Source organism: Temnothorax longispinosus, chromosome 3 (genome assembly GCF_030848805.1).
Source record: "Temnothorax longispinosus isolate EJ_2023e chromosome 3, Tlon_JGU_v1, whole genome shotgun sequence".
In the NCBI taxonomy this organism is placed as follows: Eukaryota; Metazoa; Arthropoda; class Insecta; order Hymenoptera; family Formicidae; genus Temnothorax; species Temnothorax longispinosus.
The window spans coordinates 10,700,264-10,722,147 of record NC_092360.1 but is presented as its reverse complement, the minus strand read 5'-3'; the positions used below and the strand labels follow the sequence as shown (position 1 = coordinate 10,722,147).

At 38.8% G+C, this 21,884-nt stretch overlaps 1 protein-coding gene and 1 long non-coding RNA gene across 26 annotated transcripts in view; one reads left to right on the top strand and one right to left on the bottom strand.

Annotated features, from left to right (window-relative positions):
• Dlg1 (discs large 1) overlaps positions 1-21,884 on the bottom strand; it is a 496,300-nt gene that overhangs the window by 53,236 nt on the left and 421,180 nt on the right. For 24 of the 25 annotated variants that reach the window (XM_071773514.1, XM_071773517.1, XM_071773516.1 and 21 more), the window contains 4 exons: positions 19,037-19,312; positions 16,598-16,810; positions 13,038-13,200; positions 10,989-11,127 (listed from right to left, as the gene is read on the bottom strand). In XM_071773514.1, coding sequence (XP_071629615.1) covers positions 10,989-11,127; positions 13,038-13,200; positions 16,598-16,810; positions 19,037-19,312 — 791 coding nt within the window. The remainder of the gene's footprint in view (positions 1-10,988; positions 11,128-13,037; positions 13,201-16,597; positions 16,811-19,036; positions 19,313-21,884) is intronic. The other variant, XM_071773506.1, reaches the window with a different exon arrangement.
• Positions 737-6,241, top strand: LOC139810199 (uncharacterized). The gene is made up of 3 exons (XR_011731252.1): positions 737-2,760; positions 2,830-4,597; positions 4,896-6,241. It is a non-coding gene; the product is annotated as an uncharacterized lncRNA (long non-coding RNA).

Here is a 21,884-nt window from a genome sequence, read left to right as displayed (position 1 = left end):
TTTAATTACTATTGCATTAAAGAGCATTTAATTTTTATCGTGACAAAATTTGATCTGAAAATTTGAACTATTTTAAAAATTTTAATTATATTTAAAATCAATTTGAATATACTTGCCTTAACTTAATAAATCATGCGAAACGGGTATATCACTAATTTAATTATATTTAAATTACGTTTGTCGTTTCTTGTCTGACACATCACGAACGGTGACACGGATTTGCGGGAGTTAGTGAATCAGTAAACGAGTGAGTCATCCGTAAGTTATTAGTAAGCTCGATGGGAATCGTTATTCGTCATAGTTCTTCCGATAGTTCGATAAGTATGACTTCTGTATTTAAATATTTATATCCGTAATCTCATATCTAATGAAATATTCTAGCATCTAATATATTATTTACAAATGTTAATCGTGTGTGGACAGTAAAAGATGTAAACATGCATCAGAATTTACCTTATTTAAGATTCAATTACTAAAATATTTTAAAATAAAAATAAGAGAGACAAAAAGAGACACCGTGCTTGATGAAACTCTTATTTAGAAAAAAAATCACAAAATTTGAGAAAATCATAAATAAAACACATTAATTGAAAAGCCGCTGATGCACATAGTTCGAGAGGAACGCAACGAGAGACAGCGCTTGTTAGAATGGTCGGCGCTTCGAAGCTTATTGTTCACCACTAGAACACCTCGCTTATCGCGGTATCGCGCGTCCCAGAAGCGCTCCCGATCTCCGTATGCACTTTGGTGACACAGTTCGGCACAATAGCGCGCGCATTAATCGCATAACTGGCGGCGTGGTTGCGCAACCGTCCTTCCCACATTGTTACCCGCGAATGCACGTAAGCACGCACGAACGCAAACGCGCGTTATACGATGCCTCCTGGATCGGGAGATGCGATCGCTCTGACATAACGATCTGTCGTCTTGCCGATCTGCGCCGCAACTTCGTTGCCGCCGCGCCACGCTAATGATTTACGCTCGCGCGCGAGAATTATGACGTTTCGTCGGTCATATTACGTAAATTTGCGACGTCACGCAATTGATATGTCGTTGCAATACTGTCATTGTGTCTCGCGATAATTCTGCACCGCGAAATCCACCACAGAGGATTTCTATCCGTCAAAGAGAAATTGAGTAGTAGCTCGGTCTATACGCTTATATGCATTTATTGTATAAGTGCGTATTCGTCATAATTGCAATTTCTGATACAAAGAAGATTTAAAAAATTGCTGATAAAATGGTAAATAATTAGTAATACGTGGAAAAATATAAACATCATTGATTATAAAATAAACTGTAATTTACTTCCAAATTCCTCAAAATACACTGTAGTAAGCTAACGGGGAGTGATTTCATTCATATCGATTAGTTTACTCAACTTTAGATTTTGTATAAAGTTAGTACTATCGCCATGATTTCAATTTGTCCATCAATCTACTGTCCATCGCTGCTTAACAATCTCGTTTTCAACAACGGCGATATGCGCCTGAGAGATTCATCATCTTCGGGTAAACTTCAGCGACACTCACGTCCCGTTCAAGCTGAGTCCCCGCAAGATTGACAAATCTGGACTTAGAGTTTACCGAGTCGATTAATTCGCCAACATACCGAGTCGCCGCCAGCAACTAACAACAGATATTATTCAACGGCTGGTAACTGGATCACCGAGCATTCGCCAAATCTCCACAACTGTTATGTCCCGCGAGTTTCGAGACCGGCGAAGGATACATACACAGTACGTATGGGGCAAACAGGATAGGCCCGCCAACTGTCGCTTCCAACGGACACCGAAAACGTTGCAAACTTGCCTAATGAACGTACAAGCTTCGTCGGCCAAGAGAGCGACTTGAGAAGTGTTGGCTTAACACGCGCTTTCGGGTGGAATCCGTTGCCAGATTTCACCAACTTGGCTTCGGTCTCTCGGCAGTGTCCTCAAAAGGATCTTTTGAGCACCGTAACAAACTCGCCTAACGCGATTCCGCGCTCGCCTGGACGTGCTGTAATTTCTCTCGCGTGTTGAGAGGATGTGTGCTAGCACTGGATATTAGGGACTTTGCGTGACAGCGCGCACTTTAGACGCGGTAAACGCTGATTGCGATGAAAAGCGCGTGAACGGTAGGACGGCATTTAAATGGAACGTGAGATACGACTGAAAAGAAGTATTTTCGACCAGTCTACGTGATAACAGAATAATCTTACCGTGCCTTATCAATTTGGAATTAGATGATAAAAACGAAAGATTCGTCCCTACTCCCTACAAATAGTTACAAAGATCTTTAACATGTGAAATGAAATTTCTTCGCGGCAAAACTCTCATCTCGCAAATATTAAATGGTAATAAATGATATTCATGATCATCCTCGAATTCTTATATATTATCCTATGGATCCAAATTCGCAGATCGTGCATTAAAGCGAGAACGTAATTCGGCTTTTCGACGAAAATTATTTTCACTATTTTTTGGATATATAAAGAAGTGTCCTAAAATATTTAGAAAAATATTTCTCAGATTCGATAGTGAGCGTGAAAAGTTAATTTATCATATTTATTTTATTTAACTTTTGGATTAAACTGCTCCGTTCACATTCCAAAAAATATCAGTGAAAAGTTTGCTTAATGGTAACCGTGTAATGATAGCAGTAAAAAGGAGATAAGATTGAAAGCATCCACGTGGACGGAAAAACCAGTAAAATCTTCACCCTGACCTTAAATTACGAAAGGGAAGTCGAGTATGAATTCATTTCATGTGTCTTCGAGGTAAGATCAGAAAATGATTCGGATGTCGTAACGTTTTGACCTTAAAACCATTAATCACGTTTTTTAAAGGGGCCTCAAAGAGCAAAGGCCAGATTATCTCGCTCCAATTTCGGGGCACGACAGCGAGACGCTTTTGATTAATTCGCAATGTCCACACTTCGCGACGAAAGGACAGCCATTAATAACGCCGACCACTTGTTTTCTCTCGAAGCTTTTGCGGCGTGTGTGGGCGCAACGTACTGCGCCCGCGTCTATGTGTGCACGCGCGCGTACGTGTTCCTGGAAAAAGGATAGTGGACTTCCGGATTAGTCGTACGCCTCGTCGGAAGATTTAATTACGAGCTTTCCGCGAAACTGACGGGTCTCTCATCCAACCAGAGAAGAGGCGCAAAAAGAACATGTCGAAACGATATGACAGAATACCAGTTCTAGCTGAGTGATGCGGGAAGACGTTATATGCGGTACGGAAAGATAAATGAACTAATTTTTGTTTTCGCGAAGCTTGGATAGCGCGGAGAAATTTGAGAGAGCTATATAGAAAGTAGAGGACTATAATAAATAACAAATTGGAAATCTAAAATTTGGAGAGAGATTTGAATAACAATATACTCCACATATATAATTGCCATCATATTGCATGATTGTTAATTATGACCGATTTATCAATATTGCATTGTGCTTATTTATTTGTTTCTGCGTATTAATCTTGTAATCCTCTAGTTTTATATACCGAATCATACAAATTGATAATAACCATTCCTCTCTCATTAGCATTCTCGAATTAATATATCTATAATTCAAATAATAATTTACTTTAATGAGTTAGTTTGTATGTATAATCATTGATCCCTCGACCTTCTAGTGCGCTTTAAATGTCGCAATGTTGTATGTTCCTATAATCTTTTTATTGGAAATATAATTTTACATATACATTTTTAAGGATATATTGATTTATAAAAACAATTTATTTTGCATTCGACAGACTATGTTATATAAAATACTACAAAACAAATACTACAAAACTAAAAGTATTCTTAAATTTTATTATACATATATAATGTTTAAGTAAAAAATAAAAAATTCAATTATGTCAGATATTGGTAGTTTTTAATGTAAAAAAGAAGTTATTACGTACATCGTGTAAGGAAAATGATTCGTGGTAAGGCTCTTTTAAATGAAATTTCCAAGATAAACGCAAAATAAATTGGAGTTCCCTGTTGCTCCATCAGGGAATTTCGGCGATAGTAAAGGGAGGGACGGAAGCGACGAGTATCGAACAAGGGTTGCGGAACAGCTTTCGGGTTCGTGCAAGTTTAATTGGTTTCCGGAATCCATTTTGCCTGGTTTTTAGCCGCGCGATGACACGTTTCATTTTACTTCTGAACCCTGCCCGTCCTTATCTCCGCTCTATCTTCGCTTGATATCGAGTTTTACGAGCGACTTTGCTGCAGGCGACGGACGTCGAATCCGTTCGCGCAACTTCCGCGAAGAGTGCCTTACGCATCACGTTAAAATTAATGCAGAAAATTTCCGCGACGCACGACAGTGCGAATTTGAACTGAAAATTTTTCAATCCCGCAGCTTTCGCCGTGGAAGAATCTGCGAAAAGAATTTCCTCGCGAAATGTTGTTTGACCTCCCGTCTCGTGAAGCGTCGATATCGTTCCTGTAGCTAGGAGAAACGCGTCGCTTTTCCATTTTCACGTTTCCGACATAACTTCCAGCTGGTTAATGAAATATCCGGGATACTCAACGCCAATGATAACCCGCCAGCTCTGATTGCTAGTAAGAAGCTTTACGCATGTCATATATAAGTTACATCATAAAAGCTTTTTCACGTGAGTATACCACTTTAAAAAATATATTTTGTTAACTTTACGCTATGCTTGTGTATCAATCATTACAACTTAGCATTTTTAAATAATAAATTTATTATTTATCCTTCATTATTTATATTTATTTATTTTTATATGTAAAACGTCGCTCAAAAATAATTTAGACAATCAAAAATTAAATAAAAAATGCTATTGTCTATGCTTCATCATCCCTTCGTTTCTCGAAATCCTCTTTCCCTTCCACAGGTAGCAGGTGAAATCTGTACCATGTGTTAAGTGAAATTTTTATCTTACTCGACAGCGTAAAGGAAAGAGGAGGGACCAATAACGCGCTGACTCGACGGCGTTGATATCGGTGATATGCGAGATCTTGTGCGGCTCGCGAAAACGAACGCCACTAAACGACGCCATGCAGCATCACAGTCGAGCGCAACCGAGAAATTCCCTCCTTTCTCTCGACGACGGCGTCTGGCGGCGTCGCGACGACGTTGGGACGGCTGAGCCAGCGTTATCACATCGCACGCTGCCACCGCCGCCACCGGAAGACTTATTGGTCTGTGAACCCAACGAGTCCGTACAGACGTTCGCCAGTTACGCAGTTACAAGTCATTTCTGCACAGGCACTCCGGCCGCCAGCTCGTTAACCGTCGACCGCCGATAACCAGACCACGGAAAACGACCATTTCAGCGAAACTCGCGAAAAATAGCGACAGACCGCATTCTTCGTTCGATCACCACTATAAGTCTCTTGACATCGATGTCACTTTCTTTTCGCGATTGCGAACTGCCACTGACACAAGATTAATAGGCTGCGATCCCAGCAATCTTCTTTCTGTAATTCTCTCCCTATTTTTCACTTTTTCGTATTTTAACTTAACAGAAGATATGTTTTAATGCTCGAAAATTGTAATTTTCAATATAATCCAACGTATCTTTTAACTAATAACCTCCATGTAGAACTTCCATAAAGAAATAGTTATCAAACTAATTAGTTATAATACGATGTACTGATTAATTATATAATACAATAATTAATTATAATACATATGCGTGAAATACGATTGAAAATATTCATCACTTGTAACTCTTGGAAAACATGACTATATCGTGTTTTATTCACAGAGCTAACTTCCGCTTTTGATCGACACATTACTTCTATTTTTGTGTATTTCTTCATGCGAGCGCTTTATATGGAGAACTGAAAACAGAAAATAATTGGAAATATACGCTGCTTTATTTCCGTAACGCGATAAACTGAACGAAAAGACATTTATTTCTTGGCTAAATTGTTTAATTCCAAGAAATGTTTATCGTTTAAATTTCTACAATTTAAACGTGCCTCGCAATGCCACGTTTCCTAGACAACGGCTCTCCAGAGATCGTGCCGCAACAAACGATACATTATACAGAACAGTCCGGAATTGGGTCGTGGACTGTAAATTAAACAAACTGTGTAAATGCACCCGTTATGCGGTAGCAAGCGCATATTTCGCTGCAGATGGCACGGTTCAAAGGCTCATACCATGGCATTGTGCGTGCTATGGTAACAGATTTATTTTACAATGGAAACAGTTTACCACAAAGAAGGATTAAATAAATTTTAACCTATTGTTCAACTAACTATCGAAAAGCGCCAATTTTATTGTCGCATCAATTTTACTACAAAGAATCATGCATTTTCATCACTAAACGTATTTTAGCAATGTAATGCCAAAATAATGTAAAAATTATAATAAAATAGTTAAAAAAAATAAATGGTAATATATGCACAGTTTGTCCTTTTACACTAAAATTTTTTGACATTTAACATAGTTAAATGTCAAAAAAAGGAATTACGAAAATCAATTTATTATCGACTTCTGATTAAACGACCCACGAATTGAAACACAGAATAATGTAGGAAAAAAGAGACACAATAACTCCTTTTAACTGTCGTCGAGTTTCGCAAATTAGAAGTAGGAAATATTCACCGTTTTCGGAAACATGCGCAGGTAACTGCGCATAAAAAGTGTGACAAGAAAATTCGCAAAAATCCAGGAAGTTCTGCGAACAATGCAACAATTCTCGGTGTCATGTCTGTGAGAAAGAAAAGAACAGGTAAAAAGGAAAGGGAATTCGAGGGACTTCCCCGGGAAGTTCATGGAAAATTCCCGGCTAGTGTAGCCACCCCGCCAAATAATATGGGATCATCTCGTACCAGGGAATCCATTATTCTTCAATGCAAAAGCTGCCGCATCCCTGGAAATTGTTCAGCACAAGAGCGTTCTTTATCCGCGCTTTAGTTCACATGCTTCCGGCTTCCGATAAGCATCGTCACGGATTGCCGAAGTGCAAAATTTGCGGAGAGCCCATGCATTGAAACGTTAAAATGTCCATAAATAAGTTAAGAGAGGATTATCCGCATCGCATTGTTCCACAAGTTCGCGCGGCAACGTTATAATTTTACGATAAAATAATATTTATTCACAAAACAGATAAAAAAATCTTCAGAAAGCAGATTCTCGTTTTATAATATATATTAAACAAAGCAGAATAAAATAGAATAGAATATAGAATAGTATTGCGAATTTCGCAAAATACTATAAAGACTATAAAAGTACATAGAAATGAAGAGAAGAAAAATATAGAAAAGTGAAGAATGTATAATTTGAATAGAGAAATAGATATTTTGAAGCACTAAAACTAACTTGAAATGGTAAAATTGACAGCAAAAATTGCTCTATATACTGCTTCTAATAAAATTATAATATCTAAAGTTATATATTAACCAAAATAAAAAAACTCAAAAAGTATAAATTTATATAAAAATGAAATATGAAAAAATCTTCTCTGAATATTTAATGCGCGTTAATATTTACTTGCAATAATAATAATAATTTATTCCTGTATTAAAAGAACACGCCTAATTCGTGAAGTTTTTGCATTCGTACAGTCGGTATTTCCGGTTGAATACGAAATTGTTGAACAAATTTTTCATGACATCCTTCTCGCACCTAGAGCACTATTGTTCACGGGAGGACGACGAGTTTCCTAGCCCTGGACCGGACATCTCCGGCCAGGATGTCCGACGGGACAAGAGCCACAGAAGAAATTAAATTTGCGCCGTCACATACGAGGGCGCGACACAATGAACCGGATGAAGGAGTTCTATGTTGACCATCAAAAGCTACCGAGCAAAGCGCTCGTGATAAGTCATAACACGTCGCGTACTCAGGAGGCGTCACAAAATAAAAATGGTATGATAATTCTCAAGAGTAGCGACAGAGTCTTTCTCTCTTTGAAACTCAGGAACTCTGGCAGACTCAAAAAGTTATGCGAGCTTATTCATGATAATTAAGACGTTATAACGTTATGGCATCGCGATAAACAAATCGTCAGTTATTTATTCAAATTGAGAAACTTAGCGAATGTTTCTTTCGGTTCCCCTCAAATTGATTTTTTGTCATTTAGAATAGCCTAATCCTCGGTTGTTCAACTATGTTAAATTTCGTAATAAATTTCTTGCTGATACAAGAAGGTAAACAGTATCGTAACGATGAGAATTCGGCAGTATTTGGCGAAGATGCAGTGGGACGCATTCGGATCGATGCAGAGAGGATGCTGCATCACGTAAGCGAGATTGGTCGGATCCGGTAGCTCGTTCGTGACCCGGGCCAGCTGTGACCTTGGCCCGTATTTCGGAGATGCAGCTGCGCGCGTGGCGCTACATCCACACCCGAATGTATCCGCTCGCGTGCATATACATGATGCGGCAGATTATATACCGCCAGGGAATGGTATTACACTAATTATAATATCATTCTCATTGAGAGTCGTGATTAATGAAAAGTTCAAAAGATTAAGCGAATCCTTGAGCGAGTATTACAAAAAAATGTGGAATAAATTGCGTGGACTTGTGATTAATTTCAGAAATATATGGTTACAAATAAATACGACACCTGGGCATCAATAAATTACGTTGAAGCTTTTATGATGTATTTACGACCTATGTAACTATAGGCAACTGAATGCGGCATCCTCGGACACGCTCGAGTAATTAAAAACGCACATTTGCGGACGTGTCGCGAGCATCCGTCGCGATACGGAGCACTGCGCAACAAAAATGCATCTGCATTGCATTTTGCGGCGCATTCGGCGCGCTCGGCACGGTAGTATCGACGAGACGTGTTTGACGAACTATGCGAATGAAAAAGCGAGCAAGAAATTTACTCGCGGAAAACTTTTCGAACCGCAACGCGTACACGTCATACGAAGCCGCGGAAAACAAAGACGAGTTCGCCAATCAACGCCCGGAATTGTTCCAATCAAACGAGATAAAAATTACAGTCCGCCGAGTACGAGCGAGCTTTGTTTCTTTCGTGATATTTTCCCCTCTTCGGTGTGAATATATATAAATAAAAAAAAATATATATATATAATGTATATATTCCATTTTTATATATTTATACTTTGTTATTTTAACATTGCCTTTTCAAGCTTGTTAAATTTGACGTTAAATAAACGTGACAAACAGCGGATGCTTTTTCAATAATTATTGTGCATAGGCGTTATCACATAATCATTAATTAGTAAATGAAAAGCAGAGAAGAAATGAGATTCGCTGAATGAGATTCGTATTCAGAAAATAACGCGAGTGGCAGAGTCTATATGCAGCTCGGAAAACCGTATAAATGGATACCGAGTCGGCGGCGCACAGGTGCGCGAAATTTTCGCGGCGCGGCGGCTGGTCGGCTTAATGAAATATTCCATTCATGGTAATGTTTAACTGTGGAATAACTTCCAGCAGTCCGGCAGGAATAGTAATCAAGATTACAATTAGTTCCTCGCACGCTACTTTAAAGTCTCTTTCTCTCAATCGAAGTTAAATTTTCTATGTCTCATAGATCTCACTCTCATCAATGGGATTCTTTGAGCAAATAGAAGATTAGGATAGATTAAATTGGATGTGCCATAGAAACGAAATCTCCTCGTTCCTATATATGTAATATTCCAAAATATATACGACGTTTTCAAGATTCAGGCGGATAATTCAATATATTACATTATATTCTCTTCAACAAAATTAAGGGATATATCGAATCGATCGCAAAAATAAAAAAAAATGTGTAAGTAATTTTTTACGCAAAAATAAAACGTTATGTAGATGTAACTTCTCTACAGAATGTTCCTCCATCATCGTAACAACTTTTAAAAAAGAATTCTTGATGCAACTTTGACTTTTCATTATTTTTCACAGCTTACCTATCTTTAACGCGTTATATATCTTCATAATTAAGCCCTAAATTCAAAATATGTGAAAACAAAGTTTATTTAAAATTTATTACAAGATATAGTTTGTAGTCTAGTATTTGCTAATCTATTAAAATCTGATTTATGAAAAGATCTTTAATTACTGCTAATTACTTAAAAACTATTGCATAGATGTTTACAGAAGAAAATAATTTTATATATTACTTAAAAAAATTGTTCTTCAGAGATTTTATGATAAAATTAGACTTTGCCAACTTTTGCCATTTTGCTATCATATTAAAATTAGGTGAATAAATCCTCTTTAATTATATGTTAACAAAAATAAGATATGTGTGTGAGGAAATGATTCATCAGAATGCAACGCAAGATTTCTGGAAGAGAGATAATTTGATAACGATCTAAGTAAGTTCGTTCCCGCTTCGTCTAATCCTCTATTCCGCTCGTGCGATGTTCAGTGACGACCTTAACCCGGACAGTCCCGGGTACATGGCAATGTTGGAGCCTCGTGCGCGCAGTAGTATTCGAGGGGTTAACCACGAAGGGACAGGTCAATAGGAGGAGCCGAACTGGCGTGAGTAAGCCTCCAGCAGAGGTACATAATGTGTCCGGACCAATCCCACCTTCATGGCATAGTCCGGCCAATTCGATAAGCCCTTAATCTATCGGCAATTAGCTCTCGTGCGCACCGGCCCTACCGCAAGCTCTTTACCCTCCACCGATTCATGTTGCTCGTCGACCTCTCGGAAACATCCATCCGATACAGTTTATCCGTTTCACTCGGTTTGCTTTTGAAATTAGTACCACGTTTTGGATGAATGATCAACGGGTCAGTTCGATAAATAGCCGACGGAAACACAAGACAAATGGTCTATTTCTTCGGCGCATTTACGTTTTTGAATTTACAGACTCTCGTTATTATCGAGAAAACAGCGTATAAAACGAACGAGAGAGGGCGAGCTCGGTGCATCCCGAAAGTATAGGACGTGACTGGCGAACGAGCCCTGTTTTATGGTTGCGAGAGAGGAACGGTGGCGGATATGCTGCGCCGCAATTTTCGTAAAAGGACTTCTAGATGCTGACCAAAAGCGGTCAACTCGCGTAGGGTCTCACAAAAAATAGTAAAAGACGAGAGAGAGAGACTCACCGTGAGACATCCTCTTGAGAAACTGCTCGCGGTGTCCCGGTGCCGTGCAGAGCAAGAGAAGACGCGTGGCGAGATTCTTGCGAGTACGGTAGAGCCGCGGTGTTGTTTTCCATCGCAGACACGGAGCCGTTTTGTTTACCTAGTAGCAAACAAAAAATTAGGGCCATTTAATATATGTGCAGAAAATCATCAACAGATTCCGCCGTTTTCTATTTCTGATACTACATACTTTGTTGTATTTCACGAATATCAAATTTGTTCGATACTAAACATTCGCTGACATATGTGCTTGTCTTTATTTCTGCGATAAAATAATTTTTATTAATAATAATTAGTTTAAAACCACGTCTCTAAGGATATTATACATTTAACGATTGTAAAAAAATAATATTATATGATACAAACAAAAATGGAAGTAAAACGTAATCGCAAATTATAGTACCTACTGACAAATTAGTAAAAAATAATAGTTTCGTTCCTAAATATAATGCAATATTAAATTAATTTAATATATAATAGTATTAATGTAATATAATATTAAATTAATTTTAAACATGATTAATAATAAATTATATACATGAGTAATTTGTTATTATCGTCATTACAATATTATATTACGCGCTAAAATTTTATCTTCCTACAAGTATTGCGCAAAAAATAGCATAAAAAGCATAGATCGAGATAGAAAATAGCGATCTCAATCTAGAACAGACTTGTTTATTCGCCTCGAGATGGCTTCTCCGAGAAACTCCCGGTTGCGCCTGGAGATTAAAGCAAATATTCGGATAATCCCGCGGGGCACCGATATGCCGCAGCATTAAAGGGGCAATTTGAATTCAGTCGGCATAAAACCGCCGCCGTCGAGTCCGCTTTTTCCCGCTCACATCGAGGTTGGGCGAACTATAGCGCTTGTACTGGACTGTTTTTTCCCGTTTGAAGAAAAATAAATATAGCGATATTGCTGTAGGATAAAGATACAACCACGGCGCAAAGCTCGACATGTCTTTAATATCTCGAGAAGCGGTCTTTCACCTTTCACATAAAGAGAAACGCTACTGTTTTACAATAACAATCAATCTCTCTACATATACGTTCGTCAATTTTACGCACGAATACTTAAAGTAACTTCGTTAATTCACTAGCGAAATCGAAGAAACATCGTCCTTTTCCCGTGGTATGAAATTTTAACGTTGCACTCTCAAGATTTTCTCGATCGAACGTTTTCGACGCGCGGTGTGCCGCATTCATAACACACGCGATAAACGGAGAAAGGGAGATAAGACCGCTCGCGTGCGTTTCGGGATGAACTTTACGAGCTCCGTTTTATGAGACTGATGAATAAGTTACGGTCCGATCGTCAGTAAAAGTCCGGCTGATGGGGGAAGACCCGCGGATCAAAAATTCATTTCCGCACCTCTCGATGCGCGGAAATCGCGGGGATTCGTTCGCGTTTATTTTCAGCCAGCGGAGGGGTTATACGGGAGGCACGGTTGATTTGAATTTCAACCCGTCGGGCAGATGGCTTTGAATAATTAATATAGGATACCGTAATTATTATTTCGATCGAGATCTCGCGATGGAAAAGTGGCGACGAAAAATACGGTTAGGTGCGACGACGAAAGTGGAGCCGGCGTTTCTTGCGGAGAGTCGATTATTAAAACGCGCACGGCGCGAATGTTCAGCCGTCCTTGTCGCGTAAATCACGGACGATGAAATAAAATCGCAGCGTGAAATCTACGATTTTATTTCGTTGCTTGATTGATAGTCAACGAGATTGTCTTCACGTTTTATATTACGCTCCATCTTGAACGTGTTGTTTAACAATAAGAATTATTATAAAAAAAATCAGTGAATTTTGAAATATAAATATCTTAGGAGAGTATATAAATTAAAGTATATTTTACCTATGAGATCTGTTTGATGTAATCCGAAATGTAATTGAATTTTAAATAGAACACTAATTATAAAATTATTATCTATTATTTATTTTTTCGTGGTATTTCGATTTAAATAATGTACGTAAAAAATTAAGGAAACTTAATGACTCACGTGGCTGAGGCGAAAGAGAATTGTCCGTTGCTATTGGAGGAGGAGGCGGGGGGATGATTCCACTTTCCGTCTTGGAAACTAGAAGTACAACGCGATCTTGAGTCGCCTTCAGGGTCGCCACTGCCTCTTCGTGTGTCACATTCTCCAGATTTTTATCGCCCTGCTGAAACCAATATGTGTTCTTTTTTGATAATGTGCACTTAACATTGACTCGTCGACGATCAAAGACAATTATTTGAAACGTTGCCAAAGTACTTCTTTCTTCGTAGACCAAAATTTAATACGTTATGTCGCCGACATATATTTTACGACATGTACATGTAAACTGTTGTTTACATCTATGCATAAAATTATATAAAAAAATGTTGAACAAGATACAAATGTAATATGAAAATGAGATACATTTTTATGATTATGTCTGGTACATTAATTCCCCGCACGTTTTTCATTCATTCCCCACGCGGATATTATTATTTGAGAAATGTTCCTTTTTTCTTTCTATTTATCAACCAATCCTTTTCTCTCTTAAGAGAAGAGACTGTTTCTGAAACACGAACTTGGCATAGTCGCGGCGCATACAAACGATTCGATCACGATGTCACGAGCCTTCGATAATTGATTTTCCCCATTCAATTTCCCCTGTCAACCGTGGTCTACTCCTATCTCCTTCCGTTTCCCCCCTTGTTCGCCCACTGCGATTGTCTTCCTTAAGGCACTAAGAGACAATCGCGATTATTATCGAACTGACGCGCATTGAGACACCAGCATGGAAATTGTATAGTGTGATATACCCCAGTGGACCCTTAATCCGTTCATGAATGCTTGCATCGCTTTAAATTAAATAGCAATAAATATAATATATCTTAATTGTAATAAAATTTAATTTTTATCAATGTAATAAATTAAGAATTAATATAAATATCACACTACAATCATTAAAATTTCATTTTTCTTTATTTTAATGTATAGTAATGTATAAAATTTCAAATAATTTAATTAAGTCAACGTAATTGCCAACTCTCCGTAAAGAAAAAATATTAACGAATGTACACACATATCGCACCTCCAGAAGAAATACTGTCACAAAAAACTTAAAAAATTTCGATTTTGAATTAAACCCATAAAAAGTATACCTAGAATATTACTTATGAGCTATAATAGTGTCATAATTCAATATGTGAAATCCGCTGCACGAAGCGAAAGTGTCATTATTCTTTTAAACCGGTTATGTTGCGGTTTCCTGTGATGTATAGTGTCATAAGCGAATTGACAAATGAATCATATAGCAGACCTCTTCAAGAAACGGCATAAGTTTCATTGTAACAAGATGTCATACTTAACTGTAATTGGGTTAGTTATCTCACAATTTAAAAAATGGAATTAAATTTGTTCTTTCCCTACCCTAAAATCGTAATTTTTTTACTTCTGACAGACTTCGAGATGCGATATATATTACGCGATAATTAAAGAATAAGGTTGAACAAAGTTCATATTTTTAAGCGGTAAAGTAATTGGTGAGATCAAATCATCCTCATTCCCCATAAATCCGTGCGGATAGGAAAAATAGATTAGGACGGTTTTCCAAAGCGCCGTCGAAGTAATTGATAACCCTTCCGTCACCGATATACAGCTCCAGTCGACGGTAAGTCGACCTTCGCTAGTCTACGATTTTTCGCTTCAGCAATTTCACCACCTTTAAGGCACCTATCTGGGAGTCGCGCCAAAAAAGTACCGATTAAAGCCGAATAGCCGGCTAGATTTATGACTGTCGTCGAAGGGTGAAGTGTAGAATGCGCGCATACGATGAAAAGGCGCTTTCTCTTTCTCTCTTTATATGGCATAAAAGTGCGTTAAAAGGTTTGCTTTTGTTACTTTTCTAGGATGGTCGATGGTGAAGCTAATCGAGATTCGAACGTCGATTTTCCCGCTTGTAAACTTTATTTATACGCATTATTTATTGCGAATAAGCAAAAGAATAAAGCATTAAAATCTTAAGACAATCATCTTTAATTTTTAACAAAATTAACAATAAGATAGAAAATTTTAAATTATGTTACCGCTTAAAAAAACTGCTAAGAAAACACTAGAGAAATTTTTATACCTATTTTTATACTTTAAGTTTGAAAGCTTAATCGAGTTCTGATTCACTCACTTTTTTGAAAGAGAAAGAAAAAGAGAGACAGAAGCGTTTATTATATCATTGTAAGGTATTACTTCTAAAGAAGGAGGGAATGAGAGAAGGGGAATCTCTTTAATTTTAAATTTAAAATTTTATAATTCGGTGAAAGAAACTCGTGGCACGTTCTTTGGGGTTGTCAAAAACACTTTTAATATTTTTAACATTCCCATAGAATGCGTGTCACAAATTCCTTTCATCGGATTATAAAATTTTAAAATTTATAATGGAGAAGGAACGGAGAGGGCGAATCGAGACTCAATTAAATTTTCGGCACAGAAATTTACTTGTTTACGACAGTGTCCCGGAACTTTCTTGCTGCCTACGTTTTATTCTCCCGCGTGGCGAAGTAATTATTGATCGTACGGTAATTAGTTTTGGCGCGCGTACGCTCGAAGTTTTCGGGAGTAATTATAAAACTCGAAATGGTTCTCTTCCTCTCTCCAGACTCGCTCGAGCGTAGATGCCACAATTTGTTTTTTCACGACGATTTATATGTGCGTCCTCCGATCGCAAATTTTTTTACACCTTTGAAACGAAGAACATTCTTCTATTTTTGTTTTAAACTATATTCTGAAATCGATAGAAGATTCACGATGAGATATTCAAACTTCATCGGAGTGGCAGTCAAAAGTCTTATCTTCATAGGTATATTCTCGATATTTCTTGTGATCCCATGAAACACCTATCATGAGTTCCATTTATCGTTACTATAAAATTTTAAAGCTTAAGGATGAGATCTCCTTTGTGAGATCGGCATTTGATTAAACTTTCGACATGAAAATTATCTCAGTTTACGACAATGTGCCGAAACTTTCTCGCAGTTCACGTTTTATTCGTGTAACATAGCGTACTATTTTATTCCACTTAACATAATATATTGATTCTTTCAATAGCAATTTTACAAATAACACGTAAGTCATTCTGAAATAATCGGCCTCATTTTCAAAATAATTATTGGGATATAGTTAGTTTTGGGATATGGTCAGTTTTGCAGAAGTCAGAAAGTGAGATCTATTTCTCTACATTTATCTCTTCAACTTTTGTAGAAAAAAAATTAAAGAGAAAAAAACGGTTTCGCAATTGATCTTAGAATGAAACATGATCGCAACTTTATTTTTCTATAAACACGTGCTAGTTTTCAATTAAAAAAAAAAATAATAATAACGTTTTCGACGTGTAGGCGTTTACAACCTCGAAACATTTCTTGTAATCCACAACGCGTATTTTGTATATTTATAGTGTTTTATATTAATATATGACCCGCAAGAAAAAGAGAGAAGGGGAAGAGGAAAAGAGAAAAATATTAATATTTCTGTCGAAACTTTTCGGCGAAACAAACACGACGTGTAAGACAAGCGGCTTGGTATGTATGTTTGCTTACCAAAGCGTTCCTGACGGCTACCAATTTATCGCCGACGACGAGGCGACCGTCCACCTGGGCGGCCCCACCGTCCATGATTTTGGTCACGTAGATTCCATTGTCACCTGGTATATGTTGATTGCCGATACCGCCGGCGATGCTGAACCCAAGGCCCTTGTTTCCCTTGATCAGCTCGATTTCCATCAACTGCGTGTGTTTCCGTCGGCGTACATACTGAAAATCGATGTGCGAACATGACGTTAATTGAGCGTGGGTGGAGGGTGTGAGGAAGGGAGGGTCGGGAGGCATCGCGGATGGCCGATTAACGAGTAAATTCTACGAAGTTCAAATTTTAAACGACGTCGCTTTCATCTGAGAGGCGTTTAAAAAAGAAAACTTCGCGGGGCGCTCTCTCATTCCCGGTATAACAATGAATCTCCACGTAATTAAATGCCCGCCCGATAGCTGATCGGAGAGATATATCTCCTTTCAAACTACTCTCGTTTACTCAGTGAGATTTATAAAGTGGATTTGTTCCTGTTCGGCGCCATTCACCTTAAAAGCCCGTTTATATCGCCGCTAAGGTGGCTCGGTACGTTAATTAAACTCCGCATGGGGAAAGCACTGGCAGATGTTTCGATTGCCGATTAATACATTTTATCATGACGTAAACACTTAAAATACCTACGTATTAAAATTGAAATATACAAAAAATACCTTTCCTCTTATTTTATTTATAATCATTGATCCATCATCATACATAAAACAATTATATGTAAATATAAGAATAGTTTAATTTTTAACAAATGCATTTAATGTTATATAATATATATAAATCAATTATTTTGATTACGTGAGCATATTTAAATTGTATTAATTTAAGTAAATGTAATATAACGATCTGTATCGGAGATGAAAATTTCACATTTGATACAGTAATTCACTCAATCTCGAACTAAATTTAATTGCAAATCATCCATAAATCGAGATTGCAAATCAAATTTGCTTACGACGGCCATATTTCTGTACTAAAGATGCGTTTATGTGCAACGAGGGATAGTAGCGACTTTATGTCAGAATAATGTCTAGAATGGCCCGGCCGTAAATGCTTTTATGCTTTTCCTCATCGTCACTTCTAGCCTGGGAGAGTTAATAACGCGCGGATGTTGGCTCGTGCAACCTCTCAAGTACCTCCAAAATTTCCGGCGGTCATCGAGAAAGTTGTTGCTTCTGAAATAATTTACGATCAATATCTTCGATTTTTACGTCGAACCAACATCGGCCTTCTTCCGTCGAAAAAGGAGCTACAGCGGGAGTCCGCTTGGGGATTTTTTTTCGGAGAGTGACATTAACGTATACCCGAGAGGCATGTAACGAACGATCACATCGAAACTTTCCCTCATCCTTCGGCGACTTTGCTAGGCTACAGGAATCTCGATAGGCCCGGGTGAGTGATCGTCGCTTCGGGACTTTCCTCAGGTATAAGCCGAAGATATTCGACGCGTGTCTTTATGACAAATATAGAATCCGGAGAAGGCCGTCAATCCCGCGGAACTTTCTGGGACTTGAAATGTCGTCATAAAATTAAAAAAAAAATCGTAGGTACTTTGATGGAAAAACGGGACGAAAAAGCTTAAGGCGAACAACATAACGGAGAACGAATAATAACGACGTACGAGAGCGATTAAAATGATATCGATTTAGAGTTAATAAGCCGGACAAATGATGCGCAAAATATCGTCTCGATATCTTTTGATATTCGACGAATTGAAATGCATATATTAAGCAGGCAGTGATAATATACCGATTACGCGACAATGCCTATACAGTTAATTAAGCAATCAGTTAGTAACTATCGGCAGGTGGCTGAGAAGTTGAATATGTATTCGCGGGGTGAGTTTAACAGTAGAAAGCATACGCGTTACAGCATTTGCAATTCAATTATTCCCGACACATTCGTCGCGCAATTAAATTTGCGCACTTGAGATGTGCATATGATGGCATGTGATCACAGTAACAATGTGTTGCCATTGCACCATGGGATGATTCAATTAAATTTGGATTTGAGATTTGCATACGTCAGTTTGCACAGGTACCGTGCGCAGCATCTTTAATGCGTCAATTAACATTAATCATTAGTTACTCAAGTATAGCTTATCCTCCCTTTCGATATTTTAATCCGGATATACCAATTTACAGACGGATTGTAACTGATTGAGGCATGCTTTGTTTTTCATAGCGAATCGCAAAAGTATTCATATTTCTTCAAACAATTAATAACTTTCTAAAAGAAACTATCTCGTCAACAAGGATGTACATTGTATTGAATTGTCTCTTGATATTGAACGCTTGTAAGGGCTCGCCGAAGCAACAAAGCAAACTGCCGTGATAGGGACAAGTAACATTGTATATGCGCCCGTATCGGTGCACCAAGGTTGGAGGGTGGAGGATAAAGCTTACCAGTTTGACGGTGTTGCCGGCCCGCTTGAGCGCGTCTACGGCGGCTGCATGCGGTACGTCGACAACGGACACGTCGTTCACCTGCAGTATCGTGTCGTTGACACGCAGCCGGCCGTCCGCGGACGCGGCACCGCCCGGTATGAGCTTAGTGATGTAAATGGCGGTGTCGTTGCCATAATGGGGATTGTCCGTGCCGCCGGCGATACTGAAACCTAGGCCCGCCCCGCCCCGCTCCAAAATGATGTCCTCGTAGTCCCACTCATCGTCGCCGTTCACCTAAAAGCACAAACACGCGCACTTAGTATTATCTTCATTCTCTCTCTCTCTGCAACTTCCTATACAAACTATAATACGTAAATAAAATACACTTCCGATATAAGTTTTGTTTAACTTTACTTGGGGAGTTTTAAATTTCTAAAACAAAGTCAGAATTAGCAAAAAGTTACAAGGGATACTTAAGCATTACGCAGATTATATAGGATTCAGAAGATACTGACTTGTGGAAAAGCAGACGTCTTCTTGCGAGAGTTAAGAGTTAATGACGACGTGCGAGATGATGCAAAACTCATAATTTTAATAAAATAGTGTAATTCATAATTTTAATTGCGCGGAAGACTTAAGGGCTCTGTACGCCAGAAGGGAGTTAAGCGGTTAATTGATTCTGAGACCTCATGTGAGAGCAGATTAGGTCGTGTAGTGTCCCGATCGATGGCGGTCAGTTACGCAAGGACAAAGGAGCATCATTTAAGCTCTCGACAGTCTCGACACCAGCTGACGCGCGTCGTATATCGAAACACTATATTTCTATATTTTTTTGCTGAAGAATGCATTTTGTTCATGTCGCGTGCAGAACGATGAAAACCGTTTGGTAAACAGAAGCGGTATGTCTTAAAGAAAATTAGAATAATTCTTTCAACCATCCATGGCAGTCAACAGTTAGTCAAATATCTCGCGACTTCGATATCTTAGAGTTACAGGCGATCGGAGAGACAGATTCAGACAAATGGAGTTTCGAGTTTCAGAGACGCTTATTTATTAATTAATTCCATGCAAACTTTATCTCGTTATAAGTTTTCATCGCACGTGGAAAAAATTCTGAGAGGCGTGGTGTTCGGCTGGCAAAGAAGTTCGTTACCGGAACTCGAGCGTACTAAAAGAGCCCGTCGTCTAATTAACTTTGGGCAACGTTAGCGTGTGACACCGTTTTAATATTCCATAACGATGAGATAATTAAAGAAAATCGGTCGCGTCATGGCTAATGTCGCGTTCTTATATCGCGCAAAAAGTACACTAAAATAAGCTAAACTAAATAAAAACAGTTAAAACTAAATTGTATCATATATCACAGACAAAAAAGAAAATAACTTTAAGAAAGCCTCCGCGCAAATTCATGCACGAGAATGTATCGCGAAGAACATTTTTGCGTATAGCAAATACTGGTTTTGAGTTACGAGCTAATTATATTAGCAGCGCAGGAAAACTTATGTAGTACGTATAATGTGATTTCCAAGCGATTGTACGCCTAATAAAATAGCACGGATTTCCTTTAGAAGAGCAGCCACCAAAGGTCCTTCACGTGCGCTATCGCGCAATGCAATTATGCATGATCCATTGGAGTGCAAAACCATTTTAATCGGATCAAAAGCCGACTAAGCCGTAGGATAATATGCTAGAAACATGTTCCCGCAGTACGACGCATTGCGTATCCCCGGATGTATCAGCGCGTTACATTTACATTCGTGTACGTTGCAATTACGATTCAGCAAACTGCCTTAAGCTAAATAACGCAGATTGATAAATTTATCCGACGTTATCGTGGTTGAGATATGAGTAACATCATAATGATATCAATAGTCACACGATTGACATTGCTAATCTCTCATTATATCTTGTATAATATAGTTGCGTATTATTTCAATCGTATTAAAATTTTTTCAAATATCAACAGGTTAAAAAATCTAGCCTCGCCCTAGAATCCAGATATCAAGGTCACTACGCAACTACAAAATGAAAGGTGTAACAATCGATTCTTTCCGATATCACTGATATCACTGACGTCGGTCTGGAACTATCGGCGCAAAGCCATCATAATTTTCAATAACATCGGCATGTTGGAGATTTTTTAGGATACATCTCGTTCGATACAACGTAGGGTTAAAGGCCTCGCATGTGAGTCGATCATCATCGCAATTATCCATCCGCGTACATGCCATTCCAATCGTGTTGCAACACAAACGGATGGTACGGAAGGCGAAAGGATCCGTGCCTCTACATTCTCTCTCTCTCTCTCTCTCTCTCTCTCTCTCTCTCTCTCTCTCTCTCTCTCTCTCTCTCTACCTTTCTCCCCTCCTTCTCTATCTCTCTTGCACGCGCACACATAAATCGGAATGCACCCCTGGATGCATTCCGATCCGCCTGCACCGGCCGCGCGTATCGAGACAATCCGCCGCGCCGCGCACAAATTTGACGCACGCAATGCGATGCTCGATGCATATTGCGGTGATCGCGAATTAATCGTGTTGGAATTATGCTATTCTGTTGAGCCACCCTTCTCCTCCTCTGTCCTTTAAACCCCCCGACGCAGCATCGCTGCAGTAACGAGCCGTGTACTCGTCAACGACGCGCTCGTCGATACAAGAGTAGCCCATCAACGATGCGCCGTGGCAATTATGTCCGCGCGAGAATTAGCCGGCGATTAGCGACGCGATTATGCGACAGCGCTAATTAATCGTATGAAGCGAGGAGGATGACAGAGCGCGGGGGTCCGTACTTTCACGCACTGCACAACGCGGTACCAGCTGCGCTGCGCTTATCGGACTTGTTTGACAACTCGTTACCATCGTCGATT